Consider the following 25,388-nt stretch of genomic DNA (forward strand, 5'->3'; position numbering starts at 1 on the left):
CAAAAAAAAAAAAAAAAAAAAAAAAAAAAAAAAAAAAAAAAAAAAAAACTTACTTGTGCTGAATGTTTTGACAAATAAGTCTGTTGTGGGCATAATGTTGATGTGAAATAATGGTAATTATTCATAATATTTTTATAGCAATTATAAATAGCATATGGAATATTAAAAGTGTTATAAGCTTGGTTGAATTGTAAAAATTTAAAATTACATGTTAATTTAAATCTGCACAATGCGCTATTGCAGCAAATATATGAGGGGCAAATAGTCCATCTACAAAAAAAAAAAAAAAAAAATATCAAGTAAATACTGTTATATTAATTTATATTTATATATAAATATAAGCGATTTTTCTATTTAAAATAACCTTTTGCTTCTATTACTAAATCCTACTGAAGAAATAGAATAATTCTTTTTATTATTTTTTAAATTCATATCATTATTATTTTGCATTTTTCCTGTATCTGGATTAAATGAATTATATAACTGTTTTCCTTTTAAAACATTTAACAATAATTGAAAATTATAATAATTTTTTACAGGAAAATTGACAGGAATAATAGAATTTCTAATTCTATTTTCATTAGGATTTATACTTTTTAAATCATATAATTCATTAATATTTTGATTTCTCTTTTCATTTTTATTATTTAACATTAATTTGTTATTTGTACATGAATCTTGAATATTAGAATTATCATCATACACATTGCATATGTTATTTAATAAATTTACATAATTAGAATTGTTATTCATTAAGTTATATTTTAATGAATCTAAAGAAAAAATAGAGTTTGCATTTTTATTTTGTTCATTTATATTATAATTATCATAATTAACTATATTTCCCTTAGAATTATTTATATATTTTATTTGATTTTCATAATTTACAAAATTTTTATTAATGTCATTATTTATATTTTTTTTTGAATCTATATTTAAAATACCATTATTAAAAACGTATGGATGTTTAAAATTATTTACATAATCGTCACTAATATTACTTTTTGAAATATTTACATTTCCTTCTTTGTTATTTTTATGAATATTAGATATAGAAGAAGCATAATAATTATTTATAGTATTAGTGTTTTTTTCACAATTAGAATTCATTTCATTAATATATGATTTATTTGATTGTTTATCAAATTCTATTTTTTTTTGATTAGCAAAAACATTCATGTTATTATATTCTAAATGTAAAGGAACATTTAAATTAAAATTAGGATTATTTACTAAATTTTTATTATTTATTGAGTTATAATAATCATTTATTTTATTTAGTTGAAGTAAAGACATGTAACTGTTAAAATTATAATTTTTTAAAAAATTAATATTATTAGGATCAAATTCTAAATGTTCTTTATTAAAAATATTTCCATTATTTCCTAATGTATTCGTATATGAATTATCAAGAATTAAATTTTTGTTAATATTATCATTTATGTTATTCATGTTATTGTTTGAAAAACTTTTTAAATTATCAGAATTACTTACATTATTAATTTTATCTATATTTCTGAAAATGAGATTTATGTTGTCTGTTTTTGAATCATTCATATTCTTTACTCCTATGACTCTATTTAACTCATTTATATTTTTAAAATTATTAATAATATTTGTATTATTCTTGTCATTACAACCAATTAATTTATTTATAGTATCTGTATCTTTAAAATCATTTAAACAATTTATATTATTTAAATCATTGATATTTTTAAAATCATTTAAGTTAGTTATATTATTACTTAATAAGTTGAAGGAATTTTTGCTATTAAAATGCTCCGTTTTGCAATTTATGAGATTCGTTGAATTATTTAAGTTATCACTGTTATTCTTCTGCTTATCTTTGTGGTCAGTAGGGTAAGATTCATAAAAATTATTCCTCTGTTTATTTTTATTTAAATCTAATATTAATGAAGTATTATTTTTGTAACTATCAAAATTGATATTATCATATAATCCGTTTAAAACTATTTCATTTTTTATTAACTCATTATTACTATTATTATTATTATTATCACAACAAGTACTACTAGAATCATTTTTTATATGATCAACATTGTTGTTTATTTCATTTATATTTTCATAAGTAATTGTATCAACTTCTTCAGCATTTGTATTTTTGTTCATATATAAATACGGATTTTTAAAATTTGATGTATTATTTGCCGAAAAATTTTTCAATTTTTTTAAATTAAAATTACTATCTTTATAAATATTTTCATCACTAGATATTTTTTCATTACAATTAATAGTATTCATAAGTTTATAATTATCATAAAATGAATTAGAATTATCTATTTTATTCATTAAATAATTAATATTTTCTATACTATAAGGCATACTACTATCGTTCATATTTTTACATTTATCCATTACATTAATTTTGGTTTCACTGAAATTATCATTTACATTATGATCATTAATTGGATTTAACTGAGAATCTGTGCTATTAACTTTGTTTGAATATACATGTCTTAAATTATTTAGATTAGAAAAATTATTTGCTCCATTATTTTTATTATTATTTGTATCTTTTATCTTTATTATATCTAAATTGTTATTAATATCTACATTATTATAATTATTATAGGTATTACAATTACTGACGTTATTACTGTGAACAGTATTAATATTACTATGTTGATCAATGTTATTTATGTTATAATTATTATCAAAGTTATAAACTGAATTTCCATTAATATTAGAATGATTCTGTTCAACATTATAATTATTTTGGCAAATGTTATTATGAATATTTCTAATATCATTAGTATTATTAACACTGTTAATATTATTACTGTTATTAAATTTTAACATTTCATTGACACTGTTAGTATTTAAATTATTCATAATTTTTTTGTTATTTAAATCATTTAAATAATAATGTGACTGATCTGTCATCAAGTTACCTACTTCATTGCTTCCATCTTCTCTATTAAAAAAACATTCATTTGAATAATTATTATGAGTAGTGTTGTGAATATTATATATATTATTACTTGACTCTATATTTTTTTTGAGAAAATTTTCACTTATTTTATTGTAATTATTATTTAAAAAGTTTTGAGAATCCATATGACCCTTTTCATTTAATTCAGTTGTTTTATTATTGTCACAATAAATATTAGATGTAGGAAAATTTAAAGATTTTGAAGATTGTGTCATTATTCTATCTTTATTATCAAACATTTCTTGGTTAAAATTATCATTATTATTCATATTTTCATATAATGATGTATTATTATTAGGATGTTTATTATTTTCATCATTTATATTTTTTTCTTCTGCATATTTACTTGAGGAATCATAAAATACAAAGGAATTTTTAGAATTATTTTTAAAATTTTTATTTAAGTTATTAGCATATATGATGTTTTCGTTATTATAATTATCATTTTTGGAATAATTCTTTTTATAAAAGGTATCATACATATTTTTTGAATCATCATTATTTAAGTTTAGTTTTTCTAATTTTCCATTACAACTGAAATTATCAATAAATTCTTGATTATAATTTTTATTTTCATTAATAATATAATTGTCTAAATCTTGTAATACTTTCAGATTACAACTATTAGCTTTCATTTCTTTAATATAACTATTAGATTTATTTTTATAATTATAATTTTCTATATCTGTTACTAACCCCAAATCATTCATTTCAAAATCTTCTTTATTTTTTATATATAAAATATTTTTTGCAGAATTTTTATCGTTTATTTCTGAGAAGGATTTTGTTTCAGCATTGTCATCTGTGTAAAATTTTGCATATTCTAAAGTGTTTATTTCATCATTAATCATGTAATTATTAAAATTAGAATTATCATTATTTAAAAAATCATTTGCAGTATTTATTTCTTCATTTACACTTACTTTTGAATCTATTATATTATTTCTACAATTACTATTTTCATTTCTTATAATGTCAATATTAATATTTTTTGTCATATCAGTATTACTATTATCCATATTTTTAACTGTAATTTCATAATTATATTTATCATTGTATTTAAGGTTGTTAAAATTCGGCTTTATTTCAATTAAATTATTTTGAGTATTCTTATAGCATCCATGTTTTGCCATAATGTAAGATTTACTATTTTGAGCTAAATTTTTATTAATATTCTTAATTTTATAATAATCTTCATTGTTATAGATAACATTTTCATCTTTCAAGCAGTTTACATTATTAATATTATTGTCTACCTGATCATTTTCAATATTACTTGGTATTATATATTTATTATTTCCTACATTTCGTAATAACAAGGAAGAGTCATTCATTTGTACATTTTTCGTATCATAGTTATTCAATAAAAATTGATCAACAATTTTGTTATTTTCATCCATTAAGTTATTTTTTGAATCAATATAATGATGAACTGAACTTTTGTTTTCCGCTTGTATTTTTTTTAAAGAATTTTTTTCGTTATATAAAAATTTTTCTTTTAATTGATGATAAGAAATATTTTTATCGTAATCATCCTGAATTAATTTTTTTCTTTTTTTTTCTAAATCAGTTTCTACATAATTATACTGATTAGTAATTTGATTTCCAATTTTCTTCCCAGGTATATTTTTTGAAATAGAATATGCAATGTTATTGCTATTTTTTATAATATATTTTTTTTTTTCATCTAAAAATTGAGAATCTTCATTTTGATTTTGTGTTTTAATTGAATCATTGTTTAATTCGATTTCTCCATTATTTATATTACTTCTACTTATATTATATAAGTTTGGATTTTCATTTTTAATAGCATTAATCAAGTAATTATATTCTTTAATATTTTCATTATTAACTATTATACTGTGTGTTTTTGTGTTTTCCTCATAATCATCTTTTTCCTCCTTTAAATTTGTCTTTTTTTCCAAATTTTCTTTTTTTTTTTCTTCTCTTTCATCTAACGAATTATTATTTAAATATTTTAAATTTAAATCATTATTTATTATTTGATTGCTAACTAGGTTTGAAGCACCATAATTATTTTCAATCATTTTAGAATAATTATTATATACATTTTGCATATTTGATTTATTATTTGGAATATCCATTTTACTTTTTGTTTCATAAATGCTTGAATTTTTTGAATTTCTTGTAGATCCTTCTATTTCCTCTTTAATCTTTTTTAAATTCATAAAATTACTATTATTAAAATTAGTATTATCATTAAAGAAATTGAATGAAAAATTGTGCTCTCTTATATTATCATTTTGTGTATATATGCTGTTCTTATATGTATTTTTTTTATTACTTTGAACATTTGTTAAAGGAACAAGAAAGTGATTCAATTGTTCTTCCTGACTACTTTGAGAATTATTTTTATTCATTGAAAGCATATTTTGATCTTTAGTATTATTTTCATTTATTTTATTAAAAATTTCATTTTGTATCATATTATTATTACTATTATATTGCGTATTTCTCATTTTATTAATGTAACTAGATGTATGTTTCCCATTATACTCATTTTTATCATTGTTTTTTATATCATAAATGTTACTGTTGTTACAATTTTCGATATATGTAGTAATATTTGCACTATTAGAAGAATCATTCACATTATCAGTCAAAATGTTGGAATAATTATTAAATACATTCTCATTAGTACAACTATTTCTTATATAACTTTTCGTATAGTTATTTATCTCCTCATTATTATTAAAATAAATACTATTGTTAATATTGTCGTTTATATATATATCATTTTTCATATTCATTTTTACGTAATTATTATCATTATCATTATTATTATTATCATCATCATCAATGTTATCGTTTTCATCATAACCATTTTGTGTATAATTAGTTCCATCAGCATCATTTTTTAAATAGTTAATATTTATGTTGTAGTTAGCAAAATTATTTTCATTATTTCTGCTTATATTAACGAAATTATTACTAATCTGATTGTGAGTATAATAATTATTATTACCAATATTTTTTGAATCACTATTTGAAGTATTTATATTTGAACTATTATCAATTGAATTAGTACTCAAATTCTTCATATTGTAATTTATATTATTTGTACTATTTTGATATGTGTTTACATTAAAATTGCTTCCATAATTATTTATATCATTCGAATGAAAAATCTGATTATTAATATTCTCATTTTTCGTATTACCTTTATTATTTCCATTATTATTGTTAGTATAATTATTTTGTTCATTAATATCATTTTTTATTTCATTTATGTTATTTGAATAAAAATTGTTATAACCGTTTTGATTATTAATGTTATAATGATCATAATTACTATCGGGATATAACTGCTGATTCTTCATTTGAATTGTTTTATTATTTGCAAAATCATAGCTTGATTGATCATTTAAATAAGTTAATTTTTTATTATTTTCACTATAATTTTTTTTTCTGCTTTTATTTTGGGAAATTTTTTTAGTTTTTTCATATTTTATATAAGATTTTTTTTTATCATTCATAATATTTTCATTGTTACCTAGAAATTTAAAATACTGTTCTTCATCTGTTATTTCAGTTTTATTTTCAACATTGTTTTTGTTTTTAATGTTTAAATTGAAATAGTTAATGTTATTTTCATCAAGTGAGTTTCTTAGATATGCATTTTGTCCATTAAGGTAATATATAGAGTTCTGCAAATTTTTATCTGTTGTAAAATTATCCTTATGTTGTAAATTTTCTATATTACTTAAATTATAGCCGTTATTATTGTTAACCATCTGGTAAGCATTCTGTAATATTATATTTTCATTAATTGATGTTGAATTTTGCGGAAAACTTTCTTTACATTTTTGTAAATTTTTTAATTCACTAATTTTATTTTCTTTAAAATGTTCATTTAATTTAGTATTTATAAAATTATTGTTTAATGAATGTGATTCATTAAATGAGCAATTTTTATTATTTTCTGAGATATCCATAAATTTAGAAGAATTTAATTTATACTTTTCATTCTTATCATTTATTAATTCATTTTTTTTCAAAGAAAGCATGGTTCCTTTCTTACATAGATCTGTTATATAAAAACAATAATCATCATGATCATCAACAAACTCATTTATTTTTTTTCTATTAATTCTTTTACTAAATTTTTTGTATGTTTCGTTTTTTTTTTTTAAAGGAAAGCTAATGATATCTGATTCTTTTTCTATTTTCGTATCATCATTTACCTTTTTTTTTTCTATTTCTTCAGTATTCTCCATTAAATTTAAATCCTTTTTTACTTTTTTAAGTTCTCTCATCATCATTTGTTTATGTTTTTCATTATCTTCATTCGTTTCATCTTCGCCTATTTCTTCTTCATTCTCGTACATCTCTTCATTTTCATTTATTTCTTTTTTTATTTCAATTTTTTCTTTATTTTCAATATTTTCTTCTTTTTTTATTCTTTTTTCAATTTCATTACTTTTTTCTTTTTTTTCTTTATTTTGTTCTTTGTTGGTTTTTACCACCATATTATCATGCTCTATTTCGTTTAAATCGTTTGCTTTTGTTATCGAATTTGCATTATTATTATTTAAGTTACTAATATTCATATTATCACATTCATTTTTTGAAAGTGATTGATTAGTCTCACTACATTTGTCTATTTCTAGTTTTACACTTTTTAAATATGATTCACTATTATTGATGCTTTCTTGTGCTTTAACTTTTTTATTTTTTTTTTTTAAATTAGCATTTATTATTTCACTTCCATTAATTTTAAACAATTCTTTATTTTCATTTGAAAAATTATTTGTTTCTTTATTTGCTTGTTGAGCTCCCAAACCATTATTAGTTTTAAGTCCTACCTTTTTATTTAAATGTTCTTGATTATTTTCATTATTTAAAACATTTCTTTTACTTTTTTTGTGCTTTTCATTTTTTAATTTTTTATTATCAATTGTTTCTTCTTTATTAGATTTTATTTTATAATTTAAAAAAAATGTTCTAACCTTTTCATCAAATGATTCTATATCATCTATATCTGATTTATTATCTTGATTTTGTAAATTGTTTTTTTCATCTTCATATTTTTTTCTTATGTTGTGTATTTTTGTAAGCACAATTAATCCAATATCATAATACTCAAATATAAAGTTTAAATCATTTTTTGGCATAAAATATGAAAAAAATGTAAAAAATATTTTTTTATTTTCACTTCTTAAAAACATTGGCACATGTCTTGGTTTTCCTTTTCTCATTTTTTTTTTAAAAAAGAAGAAAAGAAAAAAAAGGCAATTTGAAAAAATTTTATAACATATATAAATCTGTAAAATATAAAAATATATCCAACTAAAAATATATTCAGAAAAAAAATAATAATTCAATTTAAAATATTTTTAGAATAAATACTTAACAGAAAAAAAAAAAAAAAAAAAAAAAAATAGGGAGAAAAAATAATAGTTATTAAAGAAATAAAAGAAACAATAAACATAAAAAATTGTATGTAATAATATGCAATAATTCTGTGTTATACATAGAAACGCTATTTTATTTTATTTTTTTAATATATATCTCTTAAAAATGATACAAAAAGTTATAAAATAATTTTAATGCACTAAACGATTTGAGCCATTTTTTTTTTTTTTTTTTGTTGTAAATTTATTCATGTAGAGATATTTAAAATATCAATACATATACTTGTATATATATATATATATATATATATATATATATATATATGTATTTATGAAAATCAATGTATTTAACAATTTTACACTAATTTTAAACGTATTTATTTTTCCTTTTCTAATATTATTTTATTGTATTTACTCTCATACATTAATTTAATGAACTCATGCTAATTTCAATAATATACATAAATTTTTTTTTTTTTTTTTTTTTTTTTTTTTTTTTTTTTTTTTTAAAACCTTTTCATTATTTTCTTAATGAATATGTATAAATATATATATATACATACATGTGCATGTATTATAAATATGTTGTTCATTTTAATTTAATGTTGTCTTAATATATATATTTCGTCATTTTTTTAAATTATTTTACTTTACTATATTTTATTTTTCTGTTATACATATAAAAGAAAACTTGCTCATTTTTGTTTATCATTTCGATAGATAGGAAATCATTTGCTGTTATAGAACTATTATTTATTTATTTATTTTTTTTTTTTTTTTTTAATTATTAATAATTGGACATCTGAAAATTTTTCATATTTTTAAAAAAATAAAAACTAAATAAATAGTTAAAAAAAAAAAAAAAAAAAAAAAAAATTATAATAATAAACAAATTTACTTAAAAATATCTTACATTTTTGTTGCAATTTTTTTGTAGAATACAGTTGGTAATATGAATATATATGTATATTCGGATGAGATTAATATCTTAACAACTTTTATTATTTTTGTTAATTTTTTTTTTAATTATATCAATTTTGATAATATAATCATTAATTTGAATGCACATAATCTTTCTATTAATTTACTTGATATCATGTAATCATATATAATAAATTAAAAAGAAAAAAAAAACTAAAAAAAAAAAAAAAGCTAAAAAAAAATAAAGAAAAAAGCTGAATATAAAACACAATAAATAATAAATTAAATTAAAAATTAATAATTCCATAAAACAAACGAAAAAAAGGAAAAAAATAAAATAAATATTTGTTTTAATTTCATATCATTCATATATTTTTTTTCTTATAATAAAAAAAAAAAAGGGTATGTTTTAAATATATATAATATAATAACATATTTTGCATTATTGTGTTGAAATTACAATATCTTTAATTATTCACATACGTATTTTCATACATAATTTAAAAACATATCTCTTTTTTATTTTTATATAAATCTTTGTTTTGTACTTGAATAATTGTCAATTTATTTTATTTTTTATTTCCTATTCATAAAAAATATATTTATATATGAAAAAAAAATTATAAAAAAAAAATAATATCTAGGTGCACTAAGATTTTGCTAAATGTATTTAGGTTTAATCTAGTATATAGCTATGTTAAAAAAAGATTTATTTTATTCTACGCATGTAAAAATAAATCCACTTAAATATTTACAATAGAGAATGAAGAAAAATAGATCAAAAAAATAGGGAAAAGAATTAAAGAAATGTAAAATATATTTTTTTTTATTTATATCTTTTTTAATACATATATTTTTTTGTTATTATTTTGTGATCATTATATTTTCCTTTTTATTTTTGCTTTCTTTTTTGTCAACAATGATTTATACTACATGCAAAAAAATCCACATCTTTTTTTTTCATTCTATTTTTCTTATTATTTCACCTACATGATATACTGCTATTAATATAAAAAATATAAATTATTTTATTTTAACTTTTTCTTTTTATGCATATATTATTGGCTTTTTTGTTGTGCATCTTTTTGTGCATACTTTTTGTGCATATTTTTTATATTTATTTATGTTTTATTTTATTTTGCATGTTCAAAAATCTCATTTATAGACTACAGAATTTATATAAAAGTACAATTTTAAATATTTTTTTTAAATAAAATATTAATAAACATCAATAAGCATGCGTGAAGCATAATCTTTTAAATAACATTAATTTATTAAAATAACCAATTGATAGATACACTTAAGATTTTGTATGAATAAATTGGTAATTTTAATTTTTTGTATTCACATTTCTTTTTTATTGTATTAAATAATAATACAATGAATAATTACTACTTTGTATGTTCAAATAGTGCAATTAATACTATATATTTTTTTTTATAATGTTGCAAAATTGTATAGTATTTTTGTATTTTTTTGGATATTTTAAAAAAAAAAAAAATAAATAAATATTATTGATTCATTTTATATGGTATATAATTAGAACAAAGTATCCTTTTTCATTATATATAAAGGATGTTCTTAAAGGAAAAAAGAAAAACATAATGAAAATTTATTTTATCATTAACATTTTCAGTTATTCAAAGTAGAATAATGTAATATTTTTCTTTTATAAAAAATTTTTAAAAGAAGAAAATGAAAATTAATAAAAATTCATTATACCTGCATTGATTTTGGTATCTGAGAGAGAATAAAGAATTCTTTTTCATTTTAAATATAGAAAACTTTTAAAAGGAGAAAATAAAATACAGTAAAATTTATTGTGCCTTTTTTTTATAGTATCTAAGAATAATATGTTCTTTTCCGTTTTTTTTAAAAGGAAACTTTTAAATATAAAGGTGAAAATTTACTGTGCTTTAATTTTAAAAATACTTAAATAGAGATTTGTTTTTTTAAAATTTTCTATATTAAGAAAACCTAAATATTAATGAAGTGTTTCTTTTTTTTTTTTTTTTTTTGGTATTTTTACCTTTTTTTTTTAATATTTAATGGTTTCTTTTTGTACCTTTGGTATTTTTTGCAATATATAATATCAGAAGGTAGGCGCGAGATTTATGTGGGTATTTAATTATTTTAAGGGAATCCTTAAAATTTATTGAAAATAGAAAAAGTTTGAATTATGAAGAAGAAAGTTTAAATTATAGAAAAAATGAAATAAAATGAGTAGATTTTTATTTTATTTTTTTTTAAATGTTAAAGAAGTTTAATAAATAGTAATTACCCTCATTTCAAAAATATTTAATATATATGCTTATATAAAGTTTAAGAACAAGGGATTTATTTATATGGTTTTTTAATATTGATTTAATGTAGTTGAAAAAAAATTAAAATATTATAAAATAAAAATAAGAAATTGTGAGCTACATATAGGTATTACAAAAAATGCCAACTTTTTGTCAGTTTTAGTGCACCGTTTTCATATTTATATATGTATAAAGCGTTTAATAGCTTTGTGGGTTAACAATTTATAAAATATAAATTTTATATTTTTAAAAATTCCTAATGTCTTTGGCTTTTATCTTTATGGATATAAAAATTAAAGATACCTTTAAATATATATTATCTTTAAAATGCATTATACATGAATTAAATAAACCACTATAAAACAATGACAAGTGTCCTATAAATTATAAATAAAAACATACACACATATATAATGTAAATAATTGTTTAAAAAAAAATCAATATATAATTTTAAATATTTTATGTTTTTTTAATATATTATTTTAAGAACAATAAGTTTTTGTTGTATGCTTATTAAGAAAAATTTTATGTGCCAAAAACTTTATATATATATAATTATTTACAAAATATTAAATATAATGCTTTTTTAATTTTTCTAATATATGGGCTTATATTTTTTATTTTAATATACATGTGTTTTCTTTTATTATAATATAGGTTTATATATATCTTTTTTATTTTTGTTTATAAATATGTGTTTCTTATTTTTTTATTATATATACATGTATATTTTTTTTTTTTTTTTTTTTTGTAATTATATAACTTTATAATTTCAATATATATATATATATATTTAATGTTTATATTAAGATAAATTTTTAAATAAAATTCATTTATTTCTTTAAAAAATTATTACATTAATGATTCTTTCTTTAAAAAAAAAATCAGATTGTTTGTTGTAAAATAATCTAGTAGAAATGCTATAAAGTAATTCAAATGAGAAAATAAAATAAAAGAAAATTAACTCCACATTTAACTATTTTTAAAAAATGAATGAGTATAATATATATATATATATATATATTTTTTAGTTCTACTATAATTATAAATTATATATACTTATATTTATATATGAAATAAATTAAGATTAAATTAATTTTTTGTGTATACTTTATTCCTTGTTCGTTATTTTCATTTAATAGAATTTCAACGATAATTTTATAATTGTTTGAAGTTAAACCTATATTATTAATATATTCATAGTTCTTATTATTTATGCATTAAACAATACTATGTTATATTATTATTGTATATATACAATTGTTAAATTTTTTTTTTTTTTACTTTTTATATGGCTTTTAATAAGATTTGAAATATGATAAGAAATTTCTTTCTTATTAATGTAATTATTAAGATGATTTTTCAATTCATTTTTCATCAATGTCTTTAAAGAATTAATTATTTCTTCCTTCATTCTAAAATAATTATATGTATAAAATTTAATTGATATTTTTATAAAATGTATACATATCTTTTTTTTAATATTTAATCATTAATATTTTTATTCTGTGATAATTTATTTATTATATAGTAATATATTTTATAAACTTTATTGCCTATTTAAATATAATCAATGTAAAACACATAATATTTTGTTTAAATAACTATTATATAAATACTTAAAAAGAGAAAAAATTAAGTTTTGTAGAATACTTATGTTTTATATTTATACATATTTTTTTTCATTTATATATATTTAAGTTACTTTTTATTATTTTTGCTTTGGAATGTTAATTCTTAAGGTTATATATATCTACATTAAGAATTGATTATAAGAAAAATGAATATTTATATGTACATTTTTTTTATATAATTTTTTTTTAATTTTACGTACTAAAAAGCTTATTTTTATTCATTAAATTTCTTAAATGAATGAAAAATAATATGTATATTTTTCATTTAATAAAAATAAATCAAACTTAAAGAAAAATATATTGTTTCTATTTGTATTAAACTAAAAATTTCACTAATAAGAGTGTTAACTGAATAAATGAAATTAAATATATTTAAAGAAAATATTTGTAAAATTAACTTTTTATAATATGCCATAATACATTAGACCTTGCTTAATATAAAAAGTGAATTACATATAATTAATAATATATTTATTTTTTTTTAAATAAATATACTATAACTTAAATTTTAAAAAACGGTAAAAAAAGAAAAAAATATAAAATAAAATAAATCCATCGTGGAGAATATATAGAAAGTGTTTTTTCTCTTTAAAGCTAAAAATAATTTAAAAAAAAATATATTCAAAAATATATTTATTGTAAATACATTAATTCATATTTTATTATATGGCTTATTGTATTAATGAAAAGATTTAATATAAAAATTTAAAATAAATAAAATTATTAAAAAAAATGACGTTTAAGGATGATAAATATTTTAAAACTTTAGTTTCATAAATTTTTAATAATCATTTTTTTCGTGTTCTTTTTTTCTTCTAGTAAAATGTAAGAAAAATAAATAAAAGTGATTGTCTATATCTTTTTAAATATATAGAGAACCTTTATTACATTATAAAAAAAAAAAAAACTGTTAGTGTATATATTTTTTTTGCACTATAAACATATGAGTATACAAAAGTAAATTACAAAAAAATGGTACTATTTAATGAAAATTTAAATTATTTTCTCTATTTATTACATAAAACAAAAAAAAAAAAAAAAAAATACATTCAATATATTGTATGAGTTGAAATAAAAAAAGATTAATTTGCAAAAAGTAACTTTTCCTTTTTTTTTTTTTTTTTTTTTTTGCACTAAAATGCAGGTTTTTTTTTTAAGAGTTCTATAATATTTTTATATCATATTTTTTATATTTTTTTTGAAACTACTTAATTTTTTCTAAGTTGTATGAATTTTTTATATTTTTGCTTTTAACTGTTTTGTAGTGTGATATATATATATATATATGTTAACATTTTTTTATATAAATTTTGAGTATCTTATGTACTTTATTGTACAACAAATCTAACAATATAAAATCATTTTTTTGTTTTTTTTTATGTTTTTATGTTTATAGGTTTTTATTATATTATGTTATTTAACTTGGACCTTATTTTTCTACATCTAATGAAAAGGAATATTTTTTTTTTTTTTTACCTTTTGAACACATTGGAGTATTTAGTTTTATTTTTTATTTTCTCTCATTTGTTTTAAATTAAACAATTATTGTATGTACACATACGGTTTTTACTATTTTTATTTTCATCATTTTTATTTTACTTAACATATTCATATTATCCTTTCATTTATGTATATTATTATGTATAATAAAAACATACATAATGATTACATTTTTGAATCATGTATGCTTAATTTTATTTTATTCTCCTATTCAAATATATATATATATATGTATATATATATATATAATTGTAAGTGAATAACGAATAATATATAATTAAAAATGTTTTTATTTTTATGTATAAAAATATATACAACATTACATTTAAAAAATATCTATAATTTAATATTGTTTGAAAATGTGAACTACTGAAATAGTGTAGTCATTTTTTTTTTTTTTTTTTGTTTAATTTACTAAAAATTTATTTTACATAATAATGTTTTAAGCACATATTTCTATGTATATATATATATTTTTTTTTAACTTCTTTTATAATTTTGTTGATTCACATTCTTATTTATTTAATTTTTATATGTTCTATTAGTAATAAATTAATTATGCTTTATAGAAAAATTAGGGAGAACTTTTTTTTTTTTCTATATTTTAATTAAAAAGGCACTTTTTTGCATATTTTTATTAAATTTTTTTCATGAAAATTATGTAAATGTTGTGTTATTAAAAATATAATGTTAATTATTCTAAATGTTTCAAAACAACAAAGCTAACAACTATTGATATTATTACATTTTTTAATAATTTACACATTATTATATATATATATTTATATATTTTTATGTTTAATAATTTTTATAGATATAATGAAAAATGTAAAGGAATATAAAAATAAAAAATTTTTTTTTTTAATTTGTATATACATATATGTGCATATATACATATGACTTTTTCTTTTATGAATATTACTAAGGTATTTTAATTAACAGGTGTATAGTGTAAAAAAAGAGAAAAATATATGAATTAAAAGTAAAAAAAAAAGCAAAAAAAAATAACATAAATATAAAAATATAGGTTTTATTGGAAAGAAAATATGAATTCTTTTCATAATCTTTTAAATAGTAAATATAATAATGAAACCAATGAATCTAAAAAAAGAAATATATCAAAAATTGTTCCAACATATTCCTTAAAAAACAATGAAGTATCAAGGGAATGTGATAATTTAAAAATTAGTATAAATAAAAATATTAGTGACATCAATGAAGAAACTATGAAAAATTTAAAAAAATATGAAAATACCTTAATAATAAATGATGTAAGTAATTTTGTTAATGCTCCTAATAAATATTCAATTGCAGCCACTTACAAAACTAATTTGAATTACGCATTAATGAAAAACAATCATTACAACAATAAATTAAATAATTCATATAGTGTATCTATTAAATATAAGAATAATAATTGTAATTGCAATATACAAAAAGTAAAATTGAGAAATACTAATGAAAATGAAAAAAGTTTTTTAAAAAAAAAACAAATTATTTCAAAGGATTATTTTACTAAATTGCATAATGTAAAATCTCAAATTAGAAATGATAATTTATTATATTATAATAAAATAAATAACATGTTATATAGAAACAATGATGAATGTAAAAAAGAAAATAATATTTCGAATATTTATGTAAAATCTCATTCTATTCGATTAAATAGCATAAACGAAAATTTGAACAATTACAAGTTTATGCAAAAAATGAAAACGGAAAAATCGTTAACTAATATATGTAAAAAAAATAAAGAAATGAATTCTGTTAGTGAAATGAATATAAATAGTTCTTTAAATAAAAGGAACGAAAATGAAATTATAGGAATCCCTTTGAATAAATCAATATATAATAAAAAAGATATCAATTTTAATAATAATAATGATACTACAAATAAAATAAAACATCCCTATAATTTCATGAATAATGTAACACTCATAAAAGATATGTATCAAAACGAGCATGTTTTAAATAAAAAATCTGATGAATATTCAAAAAATGAAAATAAAAATTATGTAATGAAAATGAATTCAAATAAAATTTTTAATGATCACAATTTAGATAATTTAAAAAATTCAGGAAAAAAATATAATTCCATGAATTATTTTAGTAAAAATAATAACGAAGGAAAAATCACAAATGTAAATGCATTAAATATTGATAATGATAAAAATTTAGTTCAAGAACAGATAAAAAACCATGACTACGTAGTTAATACAAATAAATGCAAGTCTCCTGATACATATTTGAAAGATAATATTAAATCGGAGCCATATATATCACAATTAATGAATATTAATCAAACAAAATATATCAATAATTACAGTAACATGTGTTTGTCACATAATAATAAATACTTCACTGATTCAATAAAAAATGGTGCAACTAATGGTAGTAATACTAGTCATCACTTTAGTAATAGTAGAGATAATTATATTAAGTACAGTTATAAGGATAGTGATCATTATAATAATATATGTAATAAATGTAATAATCATTGTGATAAAATTTCATATAGTGAAAAAAATAGTGATGAAAAAAGATCCTATAACACTTTTAAAAAGTATGATATCCAAAATTTAAACAATTTGTGTGATAAAATAAATATGAAAGAAACATATAAAAATTGTAGCAACAATCATATCCTAAAAGTATTAAACAAAGGAGAAAGCATTAATAAACATGATGATATATCATTATATAGATTAAATGAAGAAGAGAGAAAAAAAAAAATCAATTCAAAATGTTCAGGAAGAGAATATGAGAATAATGATAATAAAAAAATGAATGAAAGAAAACCTTGTTCTGGGATTATATTAGATAAAAGAAAAAAAGGAAAAGAATATGAATTACTAAATCAAAATAAGTATTTTTATAAAGAGCAAGGAAAAGAAGAAAATTACAAAATAATAAATAATAAAGAAAATATTGAAAATGTTAGACATAATCAAAGTTATATAGAAAATGGAGATCTTTTTCAAAACTTAAGCAAAAATTGCTATGTAGATTCGAATAATGTATATAATTTAAAAAATAAAAGTAATTATTATTATAGTATTAACCATTCTAAACTAAATAAAGAAACGTATAATATTCAAAGTTGTAATGAAACTAGTAAAATTGATGAATCACATATTTTAAACAATGCAAAAAATAAAAATTGCAATTATAATATTAATATACATAATAATACAATTTACTGTAAAAAGAATAATATAAATAATAAATATAATTATTGCGAAAATAATTTTGATAAAAAAGAAAAGGAATTTATAAATTATTGTAATCATGATAATATTGGTGATTATAAGACTGATAAAGTATATTTCAATGAAATTAATAAAATAAACACACAAAATAATAATTATATAAAAGGAAAAAATGATTCTAATATTTGTGACTACATTATTAACAATAGTGAATGGTATGAAAATAAGTCAGACAAAAAAATTGTACCTCATGGTATAAATAGTAAAATGAGTAATAAAAATTATAAGGATCATATAAAAAATTATCATAGTGATAAAATATCTATAATAGATACCTATGATAATGACAAAAATAATGAAAAAGATGATATGTTAAATAAAATTTCTAAAGGCATAAATAAAGACACCAATAACGTAATTCAGACACACAATACATTATATTATGAAGAATATAAAAGGGATAATATAATAAATAATTCCAACAATTATTATAAAAAAAGTATAAAAGATATTAATTTAGCGAATTGTAGTAAAAATAATTTCATAACGCTAGGTTTTAACGAAGATTTTAAAAATATTAATGATATTAACCCTTATGATAAAAAAGTGAAGGGAAATTTATTTAATAAAGGTAGAGAGGGAGATCATTTGTTAAAAATTATGAAAAGAAAAATTTCAAGGAATACAAAGGATGAAAAGTATTCTAAGGAAAATTCATATACAGAGAAATGTGATCATTACAAACAAAATTTAGAAAAACATTTAAATATTCATAAGACTATAAACCAAGAGAAGAAACAAAAGGAAGAAGAAAAAGAAGAAAATAACAATAATTTGAAAGGAGAAAATGAAAAAAGTGGAAAGAAAATGAATACTTATTTAAATGATGTGGTGAGTAATGACATAAATATCTTCATAGAAAAAAAAAAAAATAATTTTAAGGAATCCAATGAAAAGAAGAAATATATTGATACACTAGAGAAAAATAATTTAAATGGTGAAATTTTAGTCGTTGAAAAGGGTGAAACGTTGGTAAAAAAAAAAAAAAATTATACGAAAATTTTATTGAAAGATAATGAGCATATTATAAATGAATCAAGAAATGAAATAAAAAATAAAATAGATAGTGATGTTCACTTTATTAACAAAAAGAAATCAGATGATTATTGTAACATATATGACAAAAAAATAAATGTCACGGATAGAATAAAAAAATGTTCTTATAAAATAATTAAAGAAAATAATAAGCAAAAACATATTCTTATATCTAATCCGAATTACTTTTTGAAAAATTCGAAAAATAATAATATATATAAAAGGAGCAATGATATTAATAGTTGTAATAATAAGTTTTTAACAAAGAAAAATAATACAACAGTTAACTGCAAAAACAAATTAAATTCAAATAATATATTTTATAATAAAAAAGATAGATGGAAATCTGCTTCAAATGGAAGCATTACTGATGAATATGAGATAACACATACCGGAGCTTTAACTGATTCTTACATATATCATTTAAATAACATTAATAAAATATCGAAACAGAAAAACAAAAAAAGTAAATTAAAAAATTATAAAATGAATGAAGATGATATTTTATACTTAAGAAAAAATGAAAATAATGATTTAAAAAAAATATACACAATAAAAGAAAGCGACAAAACTAGTGAAAATTATAGAAAAGAAGACAAAATAAAATATTCAAATTGTAATGAAAATATAAATGCAGACAATTCAAATAAAATAAAGGAAAAACGTAGTAAATCAGTGCTATCAAATGAAAATTGTAAACACCTATTTAACAATAAGCTAATTATGTCAAATTCAAACAAAACGAAAATTATCAATGATAATGATTTCAACATAGAAAATGAAACATTTTTAAAAGGAACTAATTTTGACAATAATAAAAATGAAATGAATAGTGAATTTAATAACAAAAGTAGGAACAAAATGAATGTCAATTCTAATGGAAATATGGAAAAAAATAAAGAGAATAATAGTCCTACTGAAAAGAATACCATTAAAAAGGATAATTTTTTAGAATCATCTCCAATGAAAAACATACCTAATAATTCTATTAATAATAATAAAAATAATGTAGGAATTAATGTTAGAAATATTAATTTTGATAACATCAAAAATAGTATAGAAAGTTACACAACAATTAATTGTACTGATAATTGTCAAAATAGTTTATTATCTAATAATGAAAAGGTAGATAATTTATATATTAAGACGGATGATACAAAAGAAAATAAAGATATTCTTCCATGGAATAAAGATAATATAGTTAAGTTAAATATAAAGAATAACTCGAAAAAAAAAAAAATTATAACAATAAATACTAAATTAGCTCGATATGAAAGAGTGTTAATACATACATGCATAAATAAATTAAATTGGAAAAAATGTACTGATAATTTAAATAAAGGTATTTTTTTCTGGATAGGTTATAATATTAATGATTTTGATCACTATAATTATATGAAAAAGAAAAAAATTATAAATAGAATACCATCTATATATATGTACACTAAAAAAAAAGCATTAACTTTTTTGTTGTCTCATTTATCTGTTATTTATCCTTCTTTATATGATTTTTATCCTAATACTTTTGTATTGCCTGAAAATAAAAATATTATTAAATATATTTTAAATAATAATAATAAAGATTTTTATATAATGAAGCCAGATAATGGTAGTATGGGAATTGGTGTAAAGTTAATTCATAAATATAATGATATTAATGTCAATATATTAAATGGATATAATTGTTACATAATACAAAAATATATTGATAATCCTTTATTAATGTATAAAAAGAAATTTGATTTTCGTATTTACATTTTACTTTTACCAGGAAAAAATTATCCAAAAATTTATTTATCTAAAATTGGTTTTGCAAGATTATGCACTGAAGAATATAAAAAAAAGAAAAGATATATTTGTAATTCTTTTGTTCACTTAACTAATTATAGTATTAATAAGGATAATGAAAAATATATAAGAAAAAAAAATATACACGATAAAAATAACAATAAACAATTGTTAAGTGATGTTTTTATTTATTTAAAAAATAATGGTTATGATATAGACGATATTTGGAAACAGATAAAAAAAATAAGCTGTTTAACATCTTTAGCAATATATTCCTATATAAAATCTAAAATCAAATATAATTTTAAAAATAACTTTTATTTTTATCAATTGATTGGTTTAGATATATTGTTAGATAATACAGGAAAAGCATGGCTATTAGAAGTTAATTCTAATCCTTCATTAAGAATAGATTATTTAGATCCAAATTATACTTATTTTGAAATACAATTAGAAAGTATGTTCGATAGGTATGTAAAAGAGCCAGTAATAAGTGAAATGTTTTTAATAGTTTATAAAAAAATTTATAAAAAATATTTAAAAAAAAAAAACAAAAATAGTATATGTATTAATAACAAAAATGAGAAATCTGAGAAACAAAATATTAAAAGTGATAATAAAATAAAATCGTCAAAAATAGTTTTACAAGATAAACCTATAAATTGTTCATTCACTTTAAATAATATACAATCGAAAATTTTTGTTGAAAATAAAAAATATCCTGAAGATGAAAATATTTTTATGAAAAAAAGAAATTCTTATTCTGTTGTAGATTGTAATAAAATAAATAAAACAAATTCTTACATTTTAAATAAAGACTTAAATAAAAATAAAATCTGTGTAAATAATATAAAAAAAAGTTTTTCATCTATGGTTCATAAAAGTGGTCGTAATGAAATAAATATTTGTGGGAACAATTCTTTAACTAAAAGTCAGGGTAGTAACATTGGAATTAACAATTTGATAAAAAAAAAAAAAAACAATAAAAAAAGTTTGCTTTTAAAAAAGGAAAATATGAGTAACATTGATACCTGTGTTGATGAAAATGATATTGATATTGATAGTTTCAGTTCATCCAGTAATATTGATACTGATAAAAATAAAATTGACGAACATATTTTTCACGAATCATGTAATACAAATAACGATACTTATGAAAAAAATGTTGTTTTGAAGAACAAAAAATGTGATATTTTTTTAAATGATCAATTAAATTTTTTGAAAAATAAAAAGGAAATAGATGAACAAAAACAAGAAAAAAACGGAGAAGTTATAGAAAAGGAAGAAATAATAGTAGATAAAGATACACTAAAATTTAATAATACTAGTAAAGAAAAAAAAAAAAATTGTTTGGGAAATAGTGAAAAATTTCATAAAAGTATAGTTAATAATAATTCAAGAAAAAAAAATTTTAGGAAAAATTATAATAATAGTGATTATTCCGATGAAAGCTGTAATAGCAATATGAAATTTGTGAGAAGTAATTTTGTAAATTGTTTTGATGATATTTATGATAATTCGATAGATGATAATGACAAAAATATATCATTAAATTTTCTTAATATGGGCATTTGCCCAAATAATATAGATAATAATGAAATAACTAATTCTGAATCAAATACATATAACAACTCTCTTAAAAATAAAGATCTATTAATAGAATCAAATATTTTAAATAAAGAGACATATGTTCAAATAGGAAATCAAGAAGATATTCAGTTTGATAAATTTTTAAATAATGATGTAGAAACATATAAATCAATTTATAGAAATATTAGTGATAACCTTTATAAAAAAAAAATTGAAAACTTAATTATGATAAGAAGTAATTTATATAAATATATGAACTGCTTAAATGTTCTTGGAATTAGATATATTAATAAAGATATAGAAAATTTAAATGATTTATACAATAAAAATGTTACATTTGATTTAAAAAAGACATATACGAAAATTAGAAAAGATATTTTACATCCGTTAAAAAATAATGTATTAGAAAAAAATGTGTACATAAATTTAAAAAAAGAAACAAGGAATTTTTATGATGAAATGAAAATATATAATATCTGTTACTTTTTGTTTGATTTTATATTAAAAAAATATGATAATAATTTAAAAAAAAAAAATAATAAATTTGAGTATTATATAGATAAAAACACTTTTTTATGCATGTGTAAAGATATAAAAATAAATAAAATAATTGAAAATATTGAAGTACCTACAAATATTTACAATAAATTTTATGAAATAAATAAAAATTCTCATGAAAATCATATGCATCATATTATTAAAGAAGTTTTTAAAAATAAAAATCATTACAAAAAAGAAAATGAAAAAGAAAAAAATATAATACCTGATGTAAATTGTTCAAATAACTTTAATTTTTTAAATAATAACGACTCATCAAATATTTCTGATGAACATAACTATAATGACAAAAAAAAAAAAAAAGAAGAGAGAAAGTCATATATTTTTCAAAGAAAGCCTTTAAAAAAAGTTGATTCAACAAATAATAATGAAAACATAAACGAGAATAATAAAAATAATCATATATTAAATAAAGATATAGGCAATAATAGCTCATATTACTCAACGGTATTTTGTCCTTTTTCTTTTGGGTCAACTAATAATTTAGTTAATTTTAATTCTATAGGAATAAATAAAGTGAATTATAAAAGGAAAAAAAAAATGAATGTGTATGATTTAGAATACTTATTTACAAGACAAGTATCCTTTAGTAAATATATTAACAAAAATCAAGGGTTAACACTTATTGACTTTTTTTTATTAATGCAGCAATTAGCATTATTAATATTTCCATATATCAATTACTTAAGCATTTATAATTCAATATATCCATATAACAGCATAATTTTTGAAGAACTAAATAATCAAGAAAATAACATATTTGCAACCATATCTAATGATAAAGGAATGAATAATTTAAAAAAAAATTCAAGAAATATAAAAAAAATAGAGAAAGATCAAGATAATGACAATAAAGGGAAAAAAGAAAATAAATGTAATATGAATAAATTAAAAAAAGATGTAAAAGAAACTCAAGAAAAAAAAAGAGATCAACTAGGTGCTCGTTTTAATTCAGAAGAGATCAGAAAAATTGAATTCAAAAGTTCAACTAACAAACATGAAGAAAAAAAAAAAGATAATTATTTATGGCATAAAAATATTTGTAATAATATTTACAATCTATATGAATATATTCAAATTAGTGTCAATCCTAATGTTAAAAATGTTTGCTTAGAAACATTTCTAACGTTCATTTTTAATAAATATGGAATATCATATTACTCATAGTTATATAATTATAATTTATATATATATATAGGAAATGTAATTAATTAGCATTTTAAGACAATGCTTTTTTTTTTTTTTTTTGTTTTTTGCACTTTAATGTTAATAGATAATTTTTAAGTGAAATCATATAAATTTTTGTCATTGGATCTTTAATTTTTGTTTTTTATATTTTGTCCGTACAATTTTTTGTTAATTGTTATTTGTTTTTTTTTTTTTTTTTTTTTTGTTTTCGTTTTTGTTTTCATTTTTATTTTTTTGTTTTTTTATTAATGTATTCTTCATGTTTTTCATTTTTTTTTTTTTTTTATCTCTCTATTTTCTCTTCTACATTTTTGTATCAATATATTTTTTTTTTTCTTTTCTTTTCAGTTCAATTTTTTCATTTTATTTTTTTTATTAAATCTATTTTATTTTTTGTTTATGTTTATGTTTACGTTTATGTTTACGTTTATGTTTTCGTTTTTGTTTTCGTTTTTGTTTTCGTTTTTATTTTCGTTTTTGTTTTCGTTTTTATTTTCGTTTTTGTTTTCGTTTTCGTCTTTGCCTTCGGCTTCTTCTTTTATATTTTCGTTTTCGTATTCTTTTACATTTTCACTTTCGTCTTCTTTTACATTTTCGCTTTCATCTTATTTTTTTGGTTTTTTTTTTTTTTTTTTTTTTTGTTTTTTTATTTTTTTTATTTTTATTTTTTTTCCTTTTTATATTTATTTTTTTTATAATTTTTAAGTATATATATCAATGTATATATTTTTTTTTTTTTTAAAAAAATATGAATTTTTTTTTTTTTCATTATATCTAAAATCCATATTAATGAAATTTTTTACAATTTTTTTGTTTTATCATATGTTTTATTATATTTATATATATATTATGATTTAATAAATCTTCGTTAAATATGTTTTAACCTAATTGAAAAATATTATGGATTATTTAATTTCCAAACAAAGTTTTTTTAATTATTTGTTACATGATGTAATTTTTTTATAATTGCTTGAGCAATTTTTATTCTATAATTTTTATTTTGTAAATGATACAATAAAAAGTTGTTTTTAGTAAAAATCCGAGTATTTATATAAAAGGAACATCTTAAATAATCATAAACTCTTTTTTTGAAATAAAAAAATTAAAAAAAAAAAAAGGGTTAATAAATATATATTATAAAAAATTGCTTTAAAAAGAGTTAATAAATTAGATTAAAAGTAAAATCTATTTTACATTCTTATATTCTTTGAAAAAAAAAAAAAAAAAAAGAAAGGAATAAAATGTATTATACATTTTTAACATTTTAAAGTTT

At 17.7% G+C, this 25,388-nt stretch overlaps 3 protein-coding genes across 3 annotated transcripts in view; 1 reads left to right on the forward strand and 2 right to left on the reverse strand.

The window, feature by feature from the left end:
• Positions 1–8,172, reverse strand: part of SLARP (sporozoite and liver stage asparagine-rich protein, putative) — a gene marked incomplete at both ends in the record, with an annotated part of 9,533 nt that extends 1,361 nt beyond the window's left edge. The window contains 2 exons of the mRNA XM_028672808.1: positions 54–270; positions 365–8,172. Of these exons, the coding sequence (XP_028529324.1) occupies positions 54–270; positions 365–8,172 (8,025 nt within the window). The remainder of the gene's footprint in view (positions 1–53; positions 271–364) is intronic.
• A 3,712-nt stretch (positions 8,173–11,884) lies between these two features.
• Positions 11,885–12,967, reverse strand: PGAL8A_00374500 (dynein light chain, putative; the record flags this gene model as incomplete). The annotated part of the gene is made up of 4 exons (XM_028672809.1): positions 11,885–11,929; positions 12,410–12,473; positions 12,664–12,733; positions 12,838–12,967. 4 exons carry the CDS (start codon positions 12,965–12,967, stop codon positions 11,885–11,887), a joined length of 309 nt encoding a protein of 102 aa, XP_028529325.1.
• A 2,766-nt stretch (positions 12,968–15,733) lies between these two features.
• On the forward strand, positions 15,734–24,094 carry PGAL8A_00374600 (tubulin--tyrosine ligase, putative; the record flags this gene model as incomplete). Its single annotated transcript, XM_028672811.1, has 1 exon — positions 15,734–24,094. The coding sequence occupies one exon, from the start codon at positions 15,734–15,736 to the stop codon at positions 24,092–24,094; it is 8,361 nt and encodes a 2,786-aa protein (XP_028529326.1).
• Between the last annotated feature and the right edge of the window lie 1,294 nt (positions 24,095–25,388).

Source organism: Plasmodium gallinaceum (genome assembly GCF_900005855.1).
Source record: "Plasmodium gallinaceum strain 8A genome assembly, contig: PGAL8A_v1_98, whole genome shotgun sequence".
Taxonomy (NCBI): Eukaryota; Apicomplexa; class Aconoidasida; order Haemosporida; family Plasmodiidae; genus Plasmodium; species Plasmodium gallinaceum.